Raw genomic sequence first — 16,523 nt, forward strand, 5'->3', positions numbered from 1 at the left:
CCAAAGAAAGCATCGCCGACATGTAACTTTGCAGTGGCGTCCTCCCTTGCATTGCAGTTTTACCCAGAAGGGGACCAGAAACCTGAAGTCATGGTTGAAGGATGGAATGTATGGTTTTTTGATGACATTGAAGTTGTGGTAAGTTTTAGAGGTGAAGTACTGGGCTGCCCAGGGAACGAAAAAACGGAAATAAAAGCTTATGGTTGCGCAGCTTTGAAGGAGCATGAAAGGGAAATATAATTTCAGCTAGGTCGGTATATTGCACATTTAGTCCTTGGCACACTCTCTGTGAGCAGACATCTGGTAAGCCAGAAAGGACACAAAAAGATAGCATCGGATGTCACCTTGAAATTTCCATGTCAGCTCCACAATGCGTCGAGGTTTTCTTGGGCCTTTTGCCATTTGATTTGCTTAGTTAATCAGCTCACTTAGATTTTAATTGCCTAGTTTGTACTCGGTTCCAGTAAGGCACAGAAGCAGGGTTTTCTTCATTCTGCTAGAGGCAGCCATTGCTTGCTGGTTTACTTGGAACTTCCTTTGATCTGATCAAACAGCTTGAGGAATCACTCAGTCAGTAAAATGCTTTTCTCTTGCAGAAATCTGTCTGGAATGAATTTGGGCACAACAACGAGGACGTTGGTAAGCTGTGGCTAGGCATGCTCAGGTTCTACACAGAGTTCAACTTCCAAGAAAATGTTGTGAGCATTCGACAGAGGGCGCCTCTAACCAAGCATCAGAAGACTTGGACGTCAAAGTATATAGCCATCGAAGGTAAGTCTCACTTAAAGGGACCCTGAAACAATTTTGACGATTTTGTACAAACGTACTGAGTCATTAGAGTAGGTCCTTGTGATCGTTAATTGATGCATCTAAGTGCTCCGCGTAAAGCGTGTAATTTATTATAAGTTTTTAGAAATGCACACCGCTACCGATCGCAGCACACTGTTCAGCGAAATTTTCAGCCGTCCCTACCCATATGACGTAAATCACCCAACTGACGTCAGTAGGGCGAGCTATCCGATTGGCTGCCCAGGGGACGTTATCGATAATGTTTCCACCTTTATGGTGAACAAATGATGTCCGTAATAGTTGGAATGTTAGTTAATTTGTTTCTATAAAAAGAAAGTAACTGAAACAGAGTACACAAAAAAAAATGTTTCACTACACTTAAAGGGACACTAAACGTTATTATTATGTCAACGTGAACTGTTGAGATACCATCCCAGAAACCTCGAAACGCTTGTTTCATGCGAAGAAGAGACTTATTTTAAGAGAAAATGCGTTCTGAAGCGTCCCCGTACCTCTAGCGCAGTTCAAATCTGCCCGCCCTCCGATCGAGGAGTGGTAACGTCATGGTCTCATAGTGACGTTGCGCCGTTGGTGAGTAAAACAGCGCCCACAGACGGCGCTACAGCTTTTCTACGCAAACGCGCGGCCAGAAACAGAGCCAAGACAGAGCCGACGGCAGCGCGAAAGCGGAACTATGGTGGCTAGCGGAAGAGAAAGTGCACGACGATCAGATGGTTCTTTATTTTATGACGCCAACTTTGATGCTCGTTACAATGGATGACCCTGACAACGACGGATTGGCTCGCGATGCTGGGCTCGACTTCAGCGATTTAAGCACTGATGAACGTTACCTGCTGCTGAGGGCTCGCGCTGCCGACGTCGTTGCGTACTATTACTACGACGGCAACTGTATGTCATGGCTGTGCATATTCGCACATTTGTAGCTTTTCCTTCGTGAAAACCAAATGCCACTCTCACCGCGCCGTCTTCGACCTGCAGTTATTCTTGCGCTTCGGAGAATGCAGTCAGGACCGACGGAACAGCGCTGCGGGAAAGCATTGCTTCGAAAGGCACTCCCCACGACTTCAGTAAGTCGGCATTGAACTCGTAATCCTCTGGAAGAAAGTGCAGCGAGCACACTGTGCGATTTTTCGGCTCTTTGCCAACGCGCTGTGGCAGAGGTATACGGCACTTGACCACTTCGAACGGAGAGGTTCACTCGTTGGCACACAGTGATAAGTAACGTTCGATTCGCCGCTGCAACTGCCCTTGGCCAAGTTCCGCGGACCGTTCGCGCATCCCACGACATCACATGGACATGGTATTCTCGCTGCTTGTTCCAAATGCATGTTTCGCGAGCTAGCAGAACCAGCGCAACACGACGCGATAACGAAACAACTGAAACTCCAAAGCACGCGCCGTACACTCTTAGGCAAAGTTAAACCCTTTGAAGTGCCCCTTCTGCCACACAACGATAATCGTCATCTGCCTTGATGCGTTTCCTTTCCTGAAAACGCCGCGCCCGCTACTTTCCTGTCGGGAATGCTATCATGCTGATAATGCGCGTGCCGTTCGTTACGGGAAAGTACCGGGCTCGCAGCGTTAAAGAAAGGAAACGCATCAAGGCAGATGATGCTTATCGTTGTGTGGCAGAAGGGGCACTCCAAAGGGTGTAACTTTGCCTAAGAGTGAAGAGTACCCCAAAGGGTGTTACTTTGCCTGAGAGCACTCTCTAAGAAGAGTTTACACCCTTTGGAGTGCCCCTTCTGCCACACAACGATAATCATCCGCCTTGATGCGTTTCCTTTCTTTAAGGCTGCGAGCCCGGTACTTTCCAGTAACGAACGGCACGCGCGTTATCAGCATAATAGCATTCCCGACAGGAAAGTAGCGGGCGCGGCGCTTTCAAGAAAGGAAACGCATCAAGGCAGATGACGATTATTGTGTGGTATACAAGGGGCACGCCAAAGGGTGTAAACTTTTCTTAGAGTGTACACTTTCAAGCAAAGTTACGCCCTTTGGGGTGTATCTCTGCCACACAACGATAATCGTCATCTGCCTTGCTTGCGTTTCCTTTCTTGAAAACGCTGCGCCCGCTACTTTCCTGTCGGGAATGCAGACAGATGACGATTATCGTTGTGTGGCAAAAGGGTGTAATTTTGCTTAACAGTGTACGTCTACATTCTTACACTCTTAGAAATATTTACACCCTTTGGGGCTTATCTTGTCCCACAACAATAATCGTCATCAGTCTTGCCCGAGTTTTTTGAAAGCTCGGCGCTCGCTACTTTCCTTTCGAGAAGCTGCGTGGGCTCGCAGCGTTAAAGAAAGTAAACGCGGGCAAGACAGATGACGATTATCGTTGTGGGACAAGATAGGCCCCAAAGGGTGTAAATATTTCTAAGAGTTTAGACAAAAGTACACCCTTCGTGGTGTGTGTGCTGTTATCGCCTGCATGTGTGCGGCATGTGACGTCACGACAGATAGCTGGGCGGCAACTGCGAGCGCCAAGCAACTTGTAACACGTGACGCCCCCCGAGTGTATATTATCGGCCAGCACACAAAACAAGTGGCTCTTTCCTTTCGTCCCCTGGAGCGCGGCTCGTCGAGTGTTCCTTCCGACACGCATGCGCGTCGCGCTCGTATGCAGTGTCACTACACGGTGTCAGAAGTGGGCAGTGGTCAACGTATCTCGCTGAGGCCGTGGACGGCAGCATTTCCAGAAAATGGCAAACCAACCCGCAACGGTAATCCCGGGGCTCCAGCAGCCACCACCGCTGGACTTTGACAAAACGTCAGAGTGGCCGGCGTGGATCGACCACTTCGATGATTACCGCTTCGCCACAGCTCTCAACGAGCGTTCGGGAGAGGTCCAGGTGCGCACGCTACTTTACACAATGCGACGCCAAGCCCGCGAAGTCTTTGCTACATTTGAGCTGACCGACGATGAAGCAAAAAGTTATGATGTCGCAAAGCATAAGTTCGACAGTCATATCGTCAAAGAGCGGAACATTGTTAATGAAAGTGCCTGCTTTCACAGACGCCAGCAATGGCCAGAAGAATCGATGGATTAGTTCGCAACCGCACTTCACGTGCTGGCAGGCCGCTGCGACTTTGGGGATATGAAGAAGAGACTCATCCGGGACAGGTTTGTCGTCGGGCTCCAGGACGTGCAACTATCCGAGGCCTTGCAGACGGATCCGCAGCTGACATTGGCTACGGCGCTGGCTAAGGCTCGCCTCAAGGAAACCGTGCGTCAGCAGCAGCAGAGCCTTCGACCGGAGGGTGTCCACATCGGGAGCCCGCCAGAACTTCAGGACCAAGGCGCCATCGTGGACGCCGTGGGCCACAAGAAACGACCGCAGCACAAAGAGGGACGGTGCCCCTACTGCGTCGGCGACGCGCACCCAAGGTCGACGTGCCCAGCCAAGGCTTCCAAGTGCCACTACTGTGGTAACAAAGGAAATTTTGCGAAAGCCTGCCTCAAGAAAGTTGGGTCAGCGCAAAGAAAGGTACTACGCGTCTCGGCTGTCGAACATGGTACCGGAGAAACTTTCATTGGCGCGATTGACGCGGCCGGGAAAGCGCGCTATGTGCAGGTTCTGATAAACTCTGCCTATCCTTGCTAAAGTTGATTCGGGTGCAGTAGTGTCAGTCTATACCTTCTACATTTCCAGGATTGCCCACCCATGCAGACGAGGTACTACAGGGGGCTGGCGGCAATAAGCTCAATGTTCTAGGCAAATTTGTCGCAGAGATTGCGTGGAAACAGAGGACTGCCCGACAAACGTGCTATGTCGTTAGCCCTCTTCGCGACGTATTTCTCGGGCTGCCAGCCTTAGATGCTTTAGGTATCGTTAAATTTGCCGACTCACTTACTGCAGACAAGCAACGGTATGAGACACTTTTTCCGCGCATAGGTCGCAGTCTAGGCACTATCCCAGGAGAATACACTATCGGGCTACAACTGGACGCAATTCCACATGCCATAACTGTTCTGCGGCGAGTGCCGATTCCGCTCATGGAAAGGCTAAAGCACGAAATCGAGAGACTCGTGCGCATGGGAATAATTCGAAAAGTAGACGGCCCCACGGATTGGTGCGCAGGAATAGTCCTGTTAACGAAACGGTCCGGGGGAACTGAGAGTATGCGTCGACCTCACAAAGTTAAATAAAAAATAAGTGTATCGTTCGTGAGCGCTTCACGCTACTTACGGCCGATCAAGCATTAGGCTCTCTGGCGGGTGCGAAATGGTTTTCGAAGCTTGACGCCTTCGCGGGGTTCCATCAAGTCCGACTAAGTAGGGACTCTGAAGAACTAACTACGTTCTTGACTCCATTCGGGAGGTACTGTTTTACCAGACTACCGTTCGGAATTACATCCGCTCCGGAGTATTTCCAGTTTCACGGAAGGCAAACGTTTCAGAATATGGGCCCAGCTGATGCGAGTAAAGCAACAAGTATTTTCAACAAAGAGTGTGCATTTGTAGCGTTTAGAAGTGACAAAAATGCTGTTAAATGCACATTTTTGTGTTAGGATGTTTGGACAGATTTAATCAAGTTTAAACGTTGTAATTATTGCCATCTCAAAATACCGTATTTACTCGCATAATGATTGAACTTTTTTGTAAAAAAAATCAACGCGAATTCAGGGGTGCCATCATTACGCGGGTTAAATTTCCCGCAAAAAGAAAAATGTTTTCATCCCGTATTTGCTGCGGTATGACAACAGGTCAACAAATAGGCGGCTGCCGCTGTATGTAGTGCGGGACACCAAAACAAAAATGGCGGCCGGCGGAGCAAGCCAAACGCGCCGAACGCGATTTTTTTTTTTCTTCTCGTGAGTGCATTACGTGCATTGAAACAGTTTCTTCCGTATCAGTAATGAATGATATCGTTAATATCGGCAAGTTTGCGGCTATAATGTAGCCATGTCCACTTTGAGGGGACGGAAACAGATGGGCGCGCTTAGCTGCCAGTGACATAGGAACACATGGCGGGCATGCTGCGGAAGCTGTCGCATTTGTCTTCACTACTGTCCTAATACGGCATTTCCGCTGAGAGTGCGCGAATATCTTAGCTGTGTTACAAGCCTCGGTGTATGAATGGGGTACACTTCAAATGTATCAATGTAAACGTGGCTGCTATCGTTGCCGCTCGCGATTTGTTGCGTGCGTACGAGTGCAGACGAGAAGAATCCAAAGGCGCCTTTTTTGTTGTTGTTGACCACAACCATTATGAATCCCTACACAGACAAGTTTGGTAGTAGCAGATGGTATGTGCGATCATTATTAGCTAGACTTGACACACGACATATCGCTTCGGCAAGTTCGGGGTGCAATCATTACACGGGAAATAATTAAAAAAAAAACATCGAATTTTGACGAATTTTGGTGCGATCATTACGCGAGCTCGATCATTATGCGAGTAAATACGGTATATTCCTGTCAGAATTTCTTGAAGATTAGTAACACTGCATTGCAGCATATGGCTCGTGTTTTTAAACGAAACCCTGTGACTGGTTTTGTTTGCAGACCCTTTCCACCTGGACCGCAACCTTGGTAGCGGTGTGTATGAGAAGAGTAGGTCTTGTTTTCATTTGACGAAATTGTATGTCGCTTTGTAAATTCAGCTACCTTTATAAAAGAAGTCTCTTTCAGCGGTATCATTTCTTCCACCTTGTGTACTGTAGTTGGAAACATTGTGAAATTAATGCCATATCACACATTTTGTTTAAAGCTCTTCAAATATTTTTGCAATATGCATTTCTATTTGCAGATGACTTGCAGTAATGTGTCCTTTGAATTTAAGTAAATAAAATGAGAATTGTTAGAGATTATTTATTTCATAAAAGAATCTTATTTTTAAGCCAATAAAACACTACTTAGGAATCCATGTTGCGAAGTGTACGCTGCCTCAATGTTGCGAGTCTTATGATGACCTAAAGTGTCAGTGCTCCTTTAGGTCATCATGACACAATTTATTACTTGTTTTTCTTATTTTATATATATATATAATTTTGCAGTACGTTCAAGCCTTTTATACCATGGAAAGTATACTGGCAAATGTCAAGTCACACTAAATAATAGACACTGATATTGCACTTGTTTCTATGAACCAATTTTAGATTGGTTTTAGACTGGTTTAAGTGGTTGTTAGCCAGCCGAAGACACCACACCAATTATGGCTTATTCATAATGACTCAGTGGTTTTTGGAAGTACAGGAGTGGTCAAAAGTTCCCAGGCCACAGCATGTTTGAAAACGTTCACTCTCAAGCAAGTGGTGGGGCTCCTGGAGTAATTTTGCCACTCCGAAGCTCTGGATATTGAGAAACAGTGTCCTTTACCCTGTTCGCAAAAAACCGTCGGGCTCTTATAATCCGATAAATGACACACCACATGGGCACGAAGTCAACATGTTCACGCAAGCTGTGGCCTAGGAACTTTTGATCACCCCTGTACGAGCCCACAGATTATTCTTATTAAATCAACCAAACATTTTTCGGACACCCGATTTTTCGCACATACCCAATAATTCGGATGCCTTCGTGGCACTGCCATGTACTCCATAGAGTATAGGAACGTCTGAAATTTAGGAGGCAAAAGCCTTCTGCCGTCCGATTTTCCGGACTTTCTGCCGTGACTGCAGATCCAAAATCGCATTAATCCAAGTAACCACCGACACCATCTTATTTCACTGCCTCGAAATGGCGCTCTCGCGTGCAGAGATACAAATGCTGGCTACGTTCGCTGCAAAGCTTCTTGCTGTACGCAGTTGTGTTTTTTATTGAAAGAATCCACCAATGACAGCAATGGTGCCTACTTTGCCTTTGTAATTCTCACTGATGAATTCGAAGCTCGGAAGGCCAAAGCATTACACAATGCCCGTTCCCAAAGGTCAGCTTTGCCGAAATACAGCACTATTAGAGGACATGCACATAATGAGGGGGAATGGGCAACTGTCACGGGATACAGCTAGTATTCCTTAATTATGCATGCGTGCACCCACCGTCTCTTGCCAAAGTATGAGCACTTGAGCTTCTGGGGCAGTCGTATAAGGCATGCGTTCATTTTTCCGGACGTCGCGGCCCCTAGGGAATCCGAAAAATCGGACGTTGAATTTATTTGTTTTGCAATGTGCGCCGGCTGCTTCTGCTGGTTGCAATTTCATGCTGATGATGAACTAAGTGTGCGTGTGGATATCCTTCTGCTTAAATATGTGTGGCGTTTCCACAATGCTTGTTTGCTTCTTGTGCACCTCATTTGCAGTGGACACGCATATCAAGAATGCCTTCATCAAAGCACTGTCCCACTTTGAAACACCCATAGACAACGTTCCTGAAGGCTACCGTTCGTTCCTGGTAAGATGCCAAGTTCGTAGCTACGCCTGATGTTGCACTGGGCATAAAAGTATGTTTTTATTAGACAATTGACTATAATTGGGCAAGGGCGGGTAAGAAATGCTGAGAACATGACTTTTTACGATAGTATACAAGGTTATTTACCTGCCGTGATGGCGTATAGGCTTCACCATTTTACTTCTGAGACCGTGGGTATGGGATCAAATCCCAGCCACTGTGGCTGCATTTCGATGGAGGTGAAATGTGAAAACCCCCTCTACCGTGCACTGGGTGCATGTTAAAGAACACCACGTGGTCAAAAGTAATGCGCAATCCTCCCACTACGGCATATCTCATAATAATATTGCTATGGAACAATACGTGCGATCACGAAAAGGTGAGCAATGCGAAGACGACTACGACGATAAGCTAGCGCGGGCTGTTGCCTCTTGGCCAAGCGCAGCGTATTTTCTTGTAAATATAATTGTACATAGCTTTTCGTCTGCGTCTTCCTATGTAACAATATTGTGGTGTTGGCACACAAAATCCTGGAATTTTTTTAACAAGGTTATTTCAGGTTTGGTGCAATATTAAGGGTGAGAGAAAAGGCTGCAGTGGAGTGATTTGACTGGGCTCCCACTCCCTTTTGCATGGCCAACAGGGGGCCACGTCGTTTTAAAAAAAAATAAGAGGATCACGTAATGTAGACCTATGTGGTATTACTGCACATCACTGCACAACATTGGCATAACCAGTGGTTACCTATGTCTGATGTTGAAAACCAGCTTTATAAACCACAGTGTAACCTCATTTCTGTAGCTTTTTATGTAGTAAGTTGTTTGTTATAATAATCAGTGGTCCCAGTCTCAGTCAAATTGTGAGAATTCCTATTGCAAGCAGGAACCATTCTTAAGCTACAATACCAAGGAAATTTGCAAACTTTAGCACCCTGAGCGTCTCTCTTTATCGCAAATGACAGGTCTTGACAAACGACAAAAGCAAGCTGTCGACAGGAATATATGCAAAGGCACAGGTAAAGCAGACCTGCAACACTGCTTGTCCTTTGCCTGTATCATGTTCATAGCGTGTGTTTGCAAGTTCATTGTGAATTACCAGCTCATGCAAGTTTGTGTTAAGCTTGACATACTCAGGGCCATGTCATTTTTCACTTTGCTGTTTAAGGCAGGGATAAATGCAGCAAGCATACGGCTTGTAGTACATTTAAAAACGCAAGTTTTTTGCAGGAGTACTACTTTGACCGCCGGCATCTTGCTGACAAATTCCTACGGAAGAGTCAGGGATGCCACCCGCGTGTCAAGAATGGCGACTCCAGGAACGAGCGGAACAAAAATGGGGACAAGGAGAATGATGCAACTGCTGGTGGCAATTGTCCCATGGAAGTGCTGCAGCACCCGAGGTATGTATGACAAAAACTTCTACGAAACTGTAGCTGCACATAGCACCATTTGCACGTCTGCATAATTTATGGCCATGCTGTTGATCTGTGACATCTAGTGCACATGAACAATGTTAATGGCAGTAAAGTGACACTAGAGCAAAACACTCATTGAGATAAGACTGACAAATTGTCCACTGAAAGGTCTGTATCGATTAATTCTGTGGTGAGAAACTGATTAATTGACGAAAAGAACGAAGGCTTCACTGCAAGTTTTTACATTTTGCACTGAAACCACAGCGTTGGCATATTAATGTGATGCAGCTTTCTGAGTATTTTGTCACATTTCCCTTGTTCAAATTTGCTCAAGAGAAACCCGTCCATTTTCAGCAATTTTACGCTCAAGCCTATGCATAGTGAAAAGTGAAAGCAAGCATTACAAAAAGGACAAGAGGCCTTTTCTGGCTTTACTGTATTCGTCTGCAAGTGCTAGTTAACCAGTGAGGAGCTACAGTGCATGAATTATGGCATAAAATAAGAAGATAATTTGGCTAACTTACTATATGTACCTGAACCTAACGTGCCAACGAATCTAATGTGCACCCAACTGTCGTGGGTTTTAATTGAGAAAATAAAAGTGCATCTAAAGGCGATGCGCAGCTGGTTTGTAGAAGAAAATATAGCATGTCACCACATTCGCTATCAGAAGCTAAGACGTGGAGAGTTTAACTTCACTGAAGAGAAATTGTTCTAGAATGAGCTTTGAATATAAAAACCGTGCATTGTTGCTATTTTCGCTTTATTTCCCACCGATAACAAGCACTGTGGGATGGTTTATCTCGTCTGATCACCTTTAGAGATATGGTGGAATCATGTTAATTCAAATCCACTTAATTTGAATGTCTGTCAGTCTGAATAAACCAAAGTGGTCCTGTTAAAATTATGTGCATTTCCATGTGCAAAAATCCCCAGCAGTTTGTACGCGTAAGCATTTGTGGCTGTTAATTTTGACATACCACATTCCGCCAACTCACACGGTCGTGCTTCTGACCTGGCAGTGCCACTGCTTCTTTCTTATGGATCGTATTTTGACGTGCGTAATCTGCACCAAAATCCATAAAGGTTAGCCGTCAAGTCAGAATGTGGGTTATTTGTATATGTTTTATGTAAGTGAATTGTGCCTTGAGTTGTGGCTTCATGGCAGCAGGAACCGCTCTGCCGTGAAACCACGCTTGGAGAACTCGTCACTCATGTGTTAGTTTGTGCACAGCTAACACAGGGCTGCACGTAAGTCCTACATTCAGTGAGCTTTCTCTAATTTGAACACTTTTGAATTCAAACAAATTTTTGGGCCCCTTCAAGTTTGAATTATCAATATCTGTAGTCCTATCACTTTCACAAGATCTTACGTAACTCTGAACCGAACTTAGCGAAATATGCAGCTGACAGCATTCCTGGCGCTCCGACGATAATTCAGCACAATGCGTTGGCGGGCTAGCTGGTGCGAATCCATAATTACTTTGTTTAGCGCGAAACAACGGACCAGTTGAGAGTAGTTTAAACAGCAGTTGAGAATAGCGCCTTGTGCTGTCGTCTTTTTTGTGTCCGTTGTTTTGTGCTAAACAAAGTAATTATGACTCCGACGATATGCTGTTGCCAATGGCACGAGCACAGCCTTGCTTTCGTATTTAACTGTAATGGCACAGGCAATCTTCGAATGCATTTTCTCAGCAGCAACGCTAAGTCTGTTAGAGTGCGACTTTTCTCAGTGTCGACCAAGATATGGTGCATTATATATGAAAGATATAAGTGGCTTGTAAAAAGTTATATTTCGTGCTTCAATGCAGCAAAATATGGCATACGTATTACATGGAAAGTATCGCAGACCTGAACCTATCTACCACCAAACATGCAAAATGGCACATTTCTGAGACCAGCAGCTACTTTGCACCACTTGTGCTTGCCACCAAAAGATATCTTGCATACAGGAAGCACACAAGTGCACTAGTAAGCCAGGATTTGTAGTGACATTACATCCACAAGCTGTAGTTGTAGTATACTAAGTAATTAATCCATAGAAAGCGTTTCAGGCCAAAAGCAACTGCCCTTCAAGACACGCTGAATGTGTCTTCTATCACTGCACATCTTGCTTATCTTCCTTAGTGCTGCCTGCTAAGTATGAAGCGGAGCACTATACTTCTGTGCTCTACTCTGTTGGCTCTATTTGTTGAAATGTGGTGCCCACTATGTGCTGCCCTTGAACTAAGAAGTGGTGGCAATGTCTGCAAGAAGATGCCTTTTTAGACTGGTGCCCACGGTTCCTGCACTAGGCCACCTGACAGAATTCCAGTACTGTTGTGAGAGCACTTGTAGAAGACATTCTTGGAATAAAATGTATGCTTTTACTTAATGATTTGGGATATATTCTGGATTCTGCATTGTGACTTAATTCCAATTATCTTTATTTTCATCCGAAATGACTCAAAATGCTTCAATAATTTAAAGCTCGTGTGACCCCCTTGCCCCAACTGGAATATCGAATTTTGCTTCGCTGCTGAAGCATGTAGAATTGTAAAGCATGTGCAGCTTTCTGGCTAGTAGCATGGTTAGACATTGCTGTGACCCACTGACAGTGTAAAGAGGCTGCAAATGTTGTACGGCCCATTGTACAGTTGTTAGTTCCATTGTGGTCCTTTCCTGTTCTCTTGACCGGTCGAAGGTGCCTCGAAGGTGAGCTAGCTGACCGCTGCCCTTTGCAGTGGCAGGCCTTGGCACTTCAAGTTTCGGCCACAGCAGAGCATACAGAATCTGGACCCAGAAAACATGGATTCAGAGATGCTGAAGCCTCTAAACCCACAGAGGCCGAATCCGTCGCAGCTGGGCTCCATGTTGCACCAGAGGCTACAAGCCGCACAGGGAGCGCGATCGCATCAGGCCAGAAACAAGCGGCATTCCTCGCGTCACCAGCAACAACAGGGTGCTCAAGCAGAGGGTAAGCTTGCTGGCTGAGGCCATCTTGGCTTTGGTCTATAAAGGCCGGTGTCTTGAAAATGCTGAGCTCGTAAAGGAGTGCTAACATGCCATTCCGAGAGGAATAAATGTCTCAGTTTTTCCTGCAACGATATCTTTCAAGCAGCCTTTTGTATCTCTGCTTTCTCATTTTGAGCAAGGCGCTGGGCACTACAAACAGTACTAATGCCAGCCACTGACACAGCACTCCGGATGAGTCATAATGGTGTGTTCCACAGCAGGTGTTTTGGTGAGCTCTTGCCCCACAAAACATGATGCTGGTGTAGCTAGTGAGCACTGCTGGCATTATCATCTTTTTGTCTTGGTGTAAGAAGTATCAGTGCACACAGCAGGATCTACTGCTCTCTTGGATATTTTATTCCACTTTCTCCTGCCTATGCAGAGTAGATTGTGAGCAATCATATTGTTAAGTGGTACTGATGGTTTAGGACGCAGCAACTTTGCCTAGAAAAAACAGGGTACACTCAATGCTCAACAAAAGCGGCGAACACAGTCGGCGTTCGCCGAAAATCTGATCAGCGGGTCAAGCACATCGGCTTTTATACATCAGTGGTCGAAAATTCCAGCGTAATCGCCGGGACCTGTGTGTCTTCCACAAAGCTCTACACCATTCGCGTCGGGCATACATGCAATCGGATTACTCAAGGTTCGGTGACAGACAGCGGATGGAACCATCGATAACATTCCAGAAGCTCCCTACACATGCAGGCGTGTCCTGCACTGTGCAATAACATTTTGTTAGGCAGTGAAATGTGGTCACACGATAAAGCTAAACATTTACATGTGTCAATATGTATATCAGCTGAAATCTCTGCCTTCCTATGAAGACTTTTCCTCTTTCAGTGGTAATCACTAATAACTGCATGTGAATCTCTGGCCTTGTTTAGAAACTTGCATTTATGTTATATCATCATCATCATCATCAGCCTAGTTACGCCCACTGCAGGGCAAAGGCCTCTCCCATACTTCTCCAACTACCCCGGTCATGTACTAATTGTGGCCATGTTGTCCCTGCAAACGTCTTAATGTCATCCGCCCACCTAACTTTCTGCCGCCCCCTGCTACGCTGCCCTTCCCTTGGAATCCAGTCCGTAACTCTTAGTGACCATCGGTTATCTTCCCTCCTCATTACATGTCCGGCCCATGCCCATTTCTTTTTCTTGATTTCAACTAAGATGTCGTTTACCCGCGTTTGTTGCCTCACCCAATCTGCTCTTTTCTTATCCCTTAACGTTACACCCATCATTTTTCTTTCCATAGCTCGTTGCGTCGTCCTCAATTTCAGCAGAATCCTTTTCGTAAGCCCAGGTTTCTGCCCCATATGCGAGTACTGGTAACACACAGCTGTTGTACACTTTCCTTTTGAGGGATAGTGGCAACCTGCTGTTCATGATTGGAGAATGCCTGCCAAACGCACTCCAACCCATTCTTATTCTTCTGGTTATTTCAGTCTCATGATCCGGATCCGTGGTCACTACCTGCCCTAAGTAGATGTATTCCCTTACCATATACAATGACAATAAGGATGAAACTAAGGAGAAGAATGACGACAGTGACCAAGATGTGAAACATGCCCTTAGGCTTTCCCTTGTGTGGGCGCCTTACCATTTTTCTTTCAGCAATAAAAAAATTGGCTCGCCATCCCGGCCCAGCGAAAGTGGATGTCCATCAAAGCTGTTGAAAGCCACCAATATGATTGCTGAGGGGGATATGCAATGCTTTATTGCTTTAGAGTAACGGATAGCAATGGTAATGTAAGTAATGGGAGAAAAGGTAACTTTCAACAGCACCCCGCCACCCACAGAGGTGCCGCAAGATTGAAACTGGTTACTAGGCCGGTTCGTTTATATACAAAAGGCTAAGGATCTCACTCTCCACGTCGCAAGCTGCCATCAGTGATGTAGCTTGCACAACAGTAATCTTTACCGGGAAATGTATATGGGGAGCACTACATGCTTCACATTGTTAGCAGGAGTGCCTTATCATCAATTATGTGGTTTGGGTGATTGTAATGTGCTTGTGTATATTCTAAAGAATATATATATGCACTGCTTGGTTAACTTTGCTGACTGCTTGAAGCCTCTGTCTTACGGGGGTACGAGCCACTCCTCCTGGCCCTGCATTGCCTCAAGTATCGGCTACAAAAAATGCCAACCGACTAGAGGCTAACAGCTTCGCACTAAAACATATGGGCACATCCACACATTCTGCAGGTCAAACAGGCCATCCCGGTCTCACTCCTAAAGTGCCTCATGAGGGAAATGCACTACCGAGGATTGCCCAGCCACAGTTCCAGAGGGTGCCACAGAACATGGGAACAGCAGGCCTCCAGATGGGAGCTGCCCCCAGCTCCTTTGTCCCGCCTATGATCACGCCTACGCCGTTTGTGGTAGCACCGCCCTTTCGCCCACTGAAGTCCCCGGGAAGCAACTGCCAGACGGCACCCCACCCTGATGTGCCGGCCCGCCTGCTGGGGCTGCATCAACAGCAGCCAGCGCAACAGCTTTCAGAAGACATGGGACACCAGCGATATGGCCAGGGGGTGAGTGTGAATCAACGTCATCATTGAAAGTCTACTAAAATTAGCTCCTTTTCAGCACGAAGCTTACTACAGAAATTAATATACTGAACTCTAATGAACAAGGGGAGCCAAGTAACCTGATTTTTGCTAGTCACAATCATATAAAGCCAACAGACAATGACACGAATGAAAACATAGGATAAATTACTTGTTTTCAATTGAAATTAAGGAATTAAAAATACGGAAATGAAAGGGGATTAAAAAGCAAACCGGTGGGATACAAACACGTCTTCGCATTACATGTGCAATGCTCTCGCCAACTGAGCTACTGTGGCACTACTTTACCGTCCACTTCCTCTAGTATTACAAGTGTATTAGATGTAGGCCTGGGAGTGTTAGCCAGCACTGTCAAAGAAAGAACTAGAAGGAATTCTGCCACTAGCCTCTATGAGAGCTGCAAGTGTTGCAGTTCATCCAGCATCGGAAATATGGGTAGTACTGCATGGGCTTTCCAAAGCTCTGTCCTTCTAGCTCTAAGCGATTTTGTGATTTAGCAAAATGACCATCTTCAGCAAAATATTGTCACGTTGTAGAAAATAGCAAGAACCACAAAACGCCAGAACTTTCAGTTCCGAATTTAACTCTTTATTTGGCACACCTGTGCCCAGAAAAACAACTAACACGCAAAGATGAGCACAACCAATTGCGATGAGCACAATGCACATGCATAGGCTTTTAGAACTCAGATGTTAACCTGTGACGTGGAAGTTATCGGTCAAATCAACAACACTGAAGAGGCATAAACAAAGTTCATAGATATAAATTCTGGTGTATACAAGTACCACTTCTCCGAAAAAAAAAAGATTACCTTAGGCAAAAAAATTCGTAAACCTTGGATAACGCCTGAATTGCTTGCAAAAATACATCGCAAAAACGAATTGTATCATAAATTTATTAAATATAAGGACCCAGATACACTGAAACAATTCAAAATATATCGTAATAAACTGAATAAGGAAATGAAACTAAGTAGAATGCGACACATTCAGCCTGAATTTGAGTGCTCTACACCAAAACCTGACTTCTTATGGAAAAGGTTTAATACTGTCTTAAATCATAATAAATCGCATTCTCATATAGAAAAGGTGAACATAAATGGCAATGAGATATCTGGCATCCCTCTCGCCACTATGTTTAATGATCACTTTGTTAGGAACAACCAAAAAAGTTGTTGTGACATTGTTTAAGTTGAAGCCTGTTGCTAGCCCCTTTTCATTATTTCTTGAGCCTGTCTCTGAACATGAAGTTTTCTCTGCTTTTATGTCACTGCGAAATAGTTCCTCGTGTGATTTTGAAGGCATGCAAATTAGACCGGTAAAGCATGTGTTAGATATTGTCACACCGTACCTTACATATATATTAATTTATGTTTGTCCAGTGCAACCTTT

General features: G+C 45.4%; 1 protein-coding gene across 3 annotated transcripts in view; it reads left to right on the top strand.

Moving 5' to 3' along the window:
- LOC126539604 (uncharacterized) overlaps positions 1 to 16,523 on the top strand; it is a 34,262-nt gene that overhangs the window by 4,521 nt on the left and 13,218 nt on the right. The window contains exons 6-12 of one of the 3 annotated variants that reach the window (XM_055075380.2): positions 58 to 138; positions 597 to 771; positions 6,323 to 6,370; positions 8,058 to 8,149; positions 9,373 to 9,545; positions 12,284 to 12,516; positions 14,768 to 15,096. In XM_055075380.2, the coding sequence (XP_054931355.1) occupies positions 91 to 138; positions 597 to 771; positions 6,323 to 6,370; positions 8,058 to 8,149; positions 9,373 to 9,545; positions 12,284 to 12,516; positions 14,768 to 15,096 (1,098 nt within the window). In that variant the 5' untranslated portion in view covers positions 58 to 90. Of the gene's footprint in view, positions 1 to 57; positions 139 to 596; positions 772 to 2,516; positions 4,302 to 5,533; positions 5,629 to 6,322; positions 6,371 to 8,057; positions 8,150 to 9,372; positions 9,546 to 12,283; positions 12,517 to 14,767; positions 15,097 to 16,523 lie in introns of those variants that run through there. The other 2 variants (XM_055075381.2, XM_055075382.2) reach the window with 2 other exon arrangements.

Source organism: Dermacentor andersoni, chromosome 11 (assembly GCF_023375885.2).
Source record: "Dermacentor andersoni chromosome 11, qqDerAnde1_hic_scaffold, whole genome shotgun sequence".
NCBI classification, from domain to species: domain Eukaryota; kingdom Metazoa; phylum Arthropoda; class Arachnida; order Ixodida; family Ixodidae; genus Dermacentor; species Dermacentor andersoni.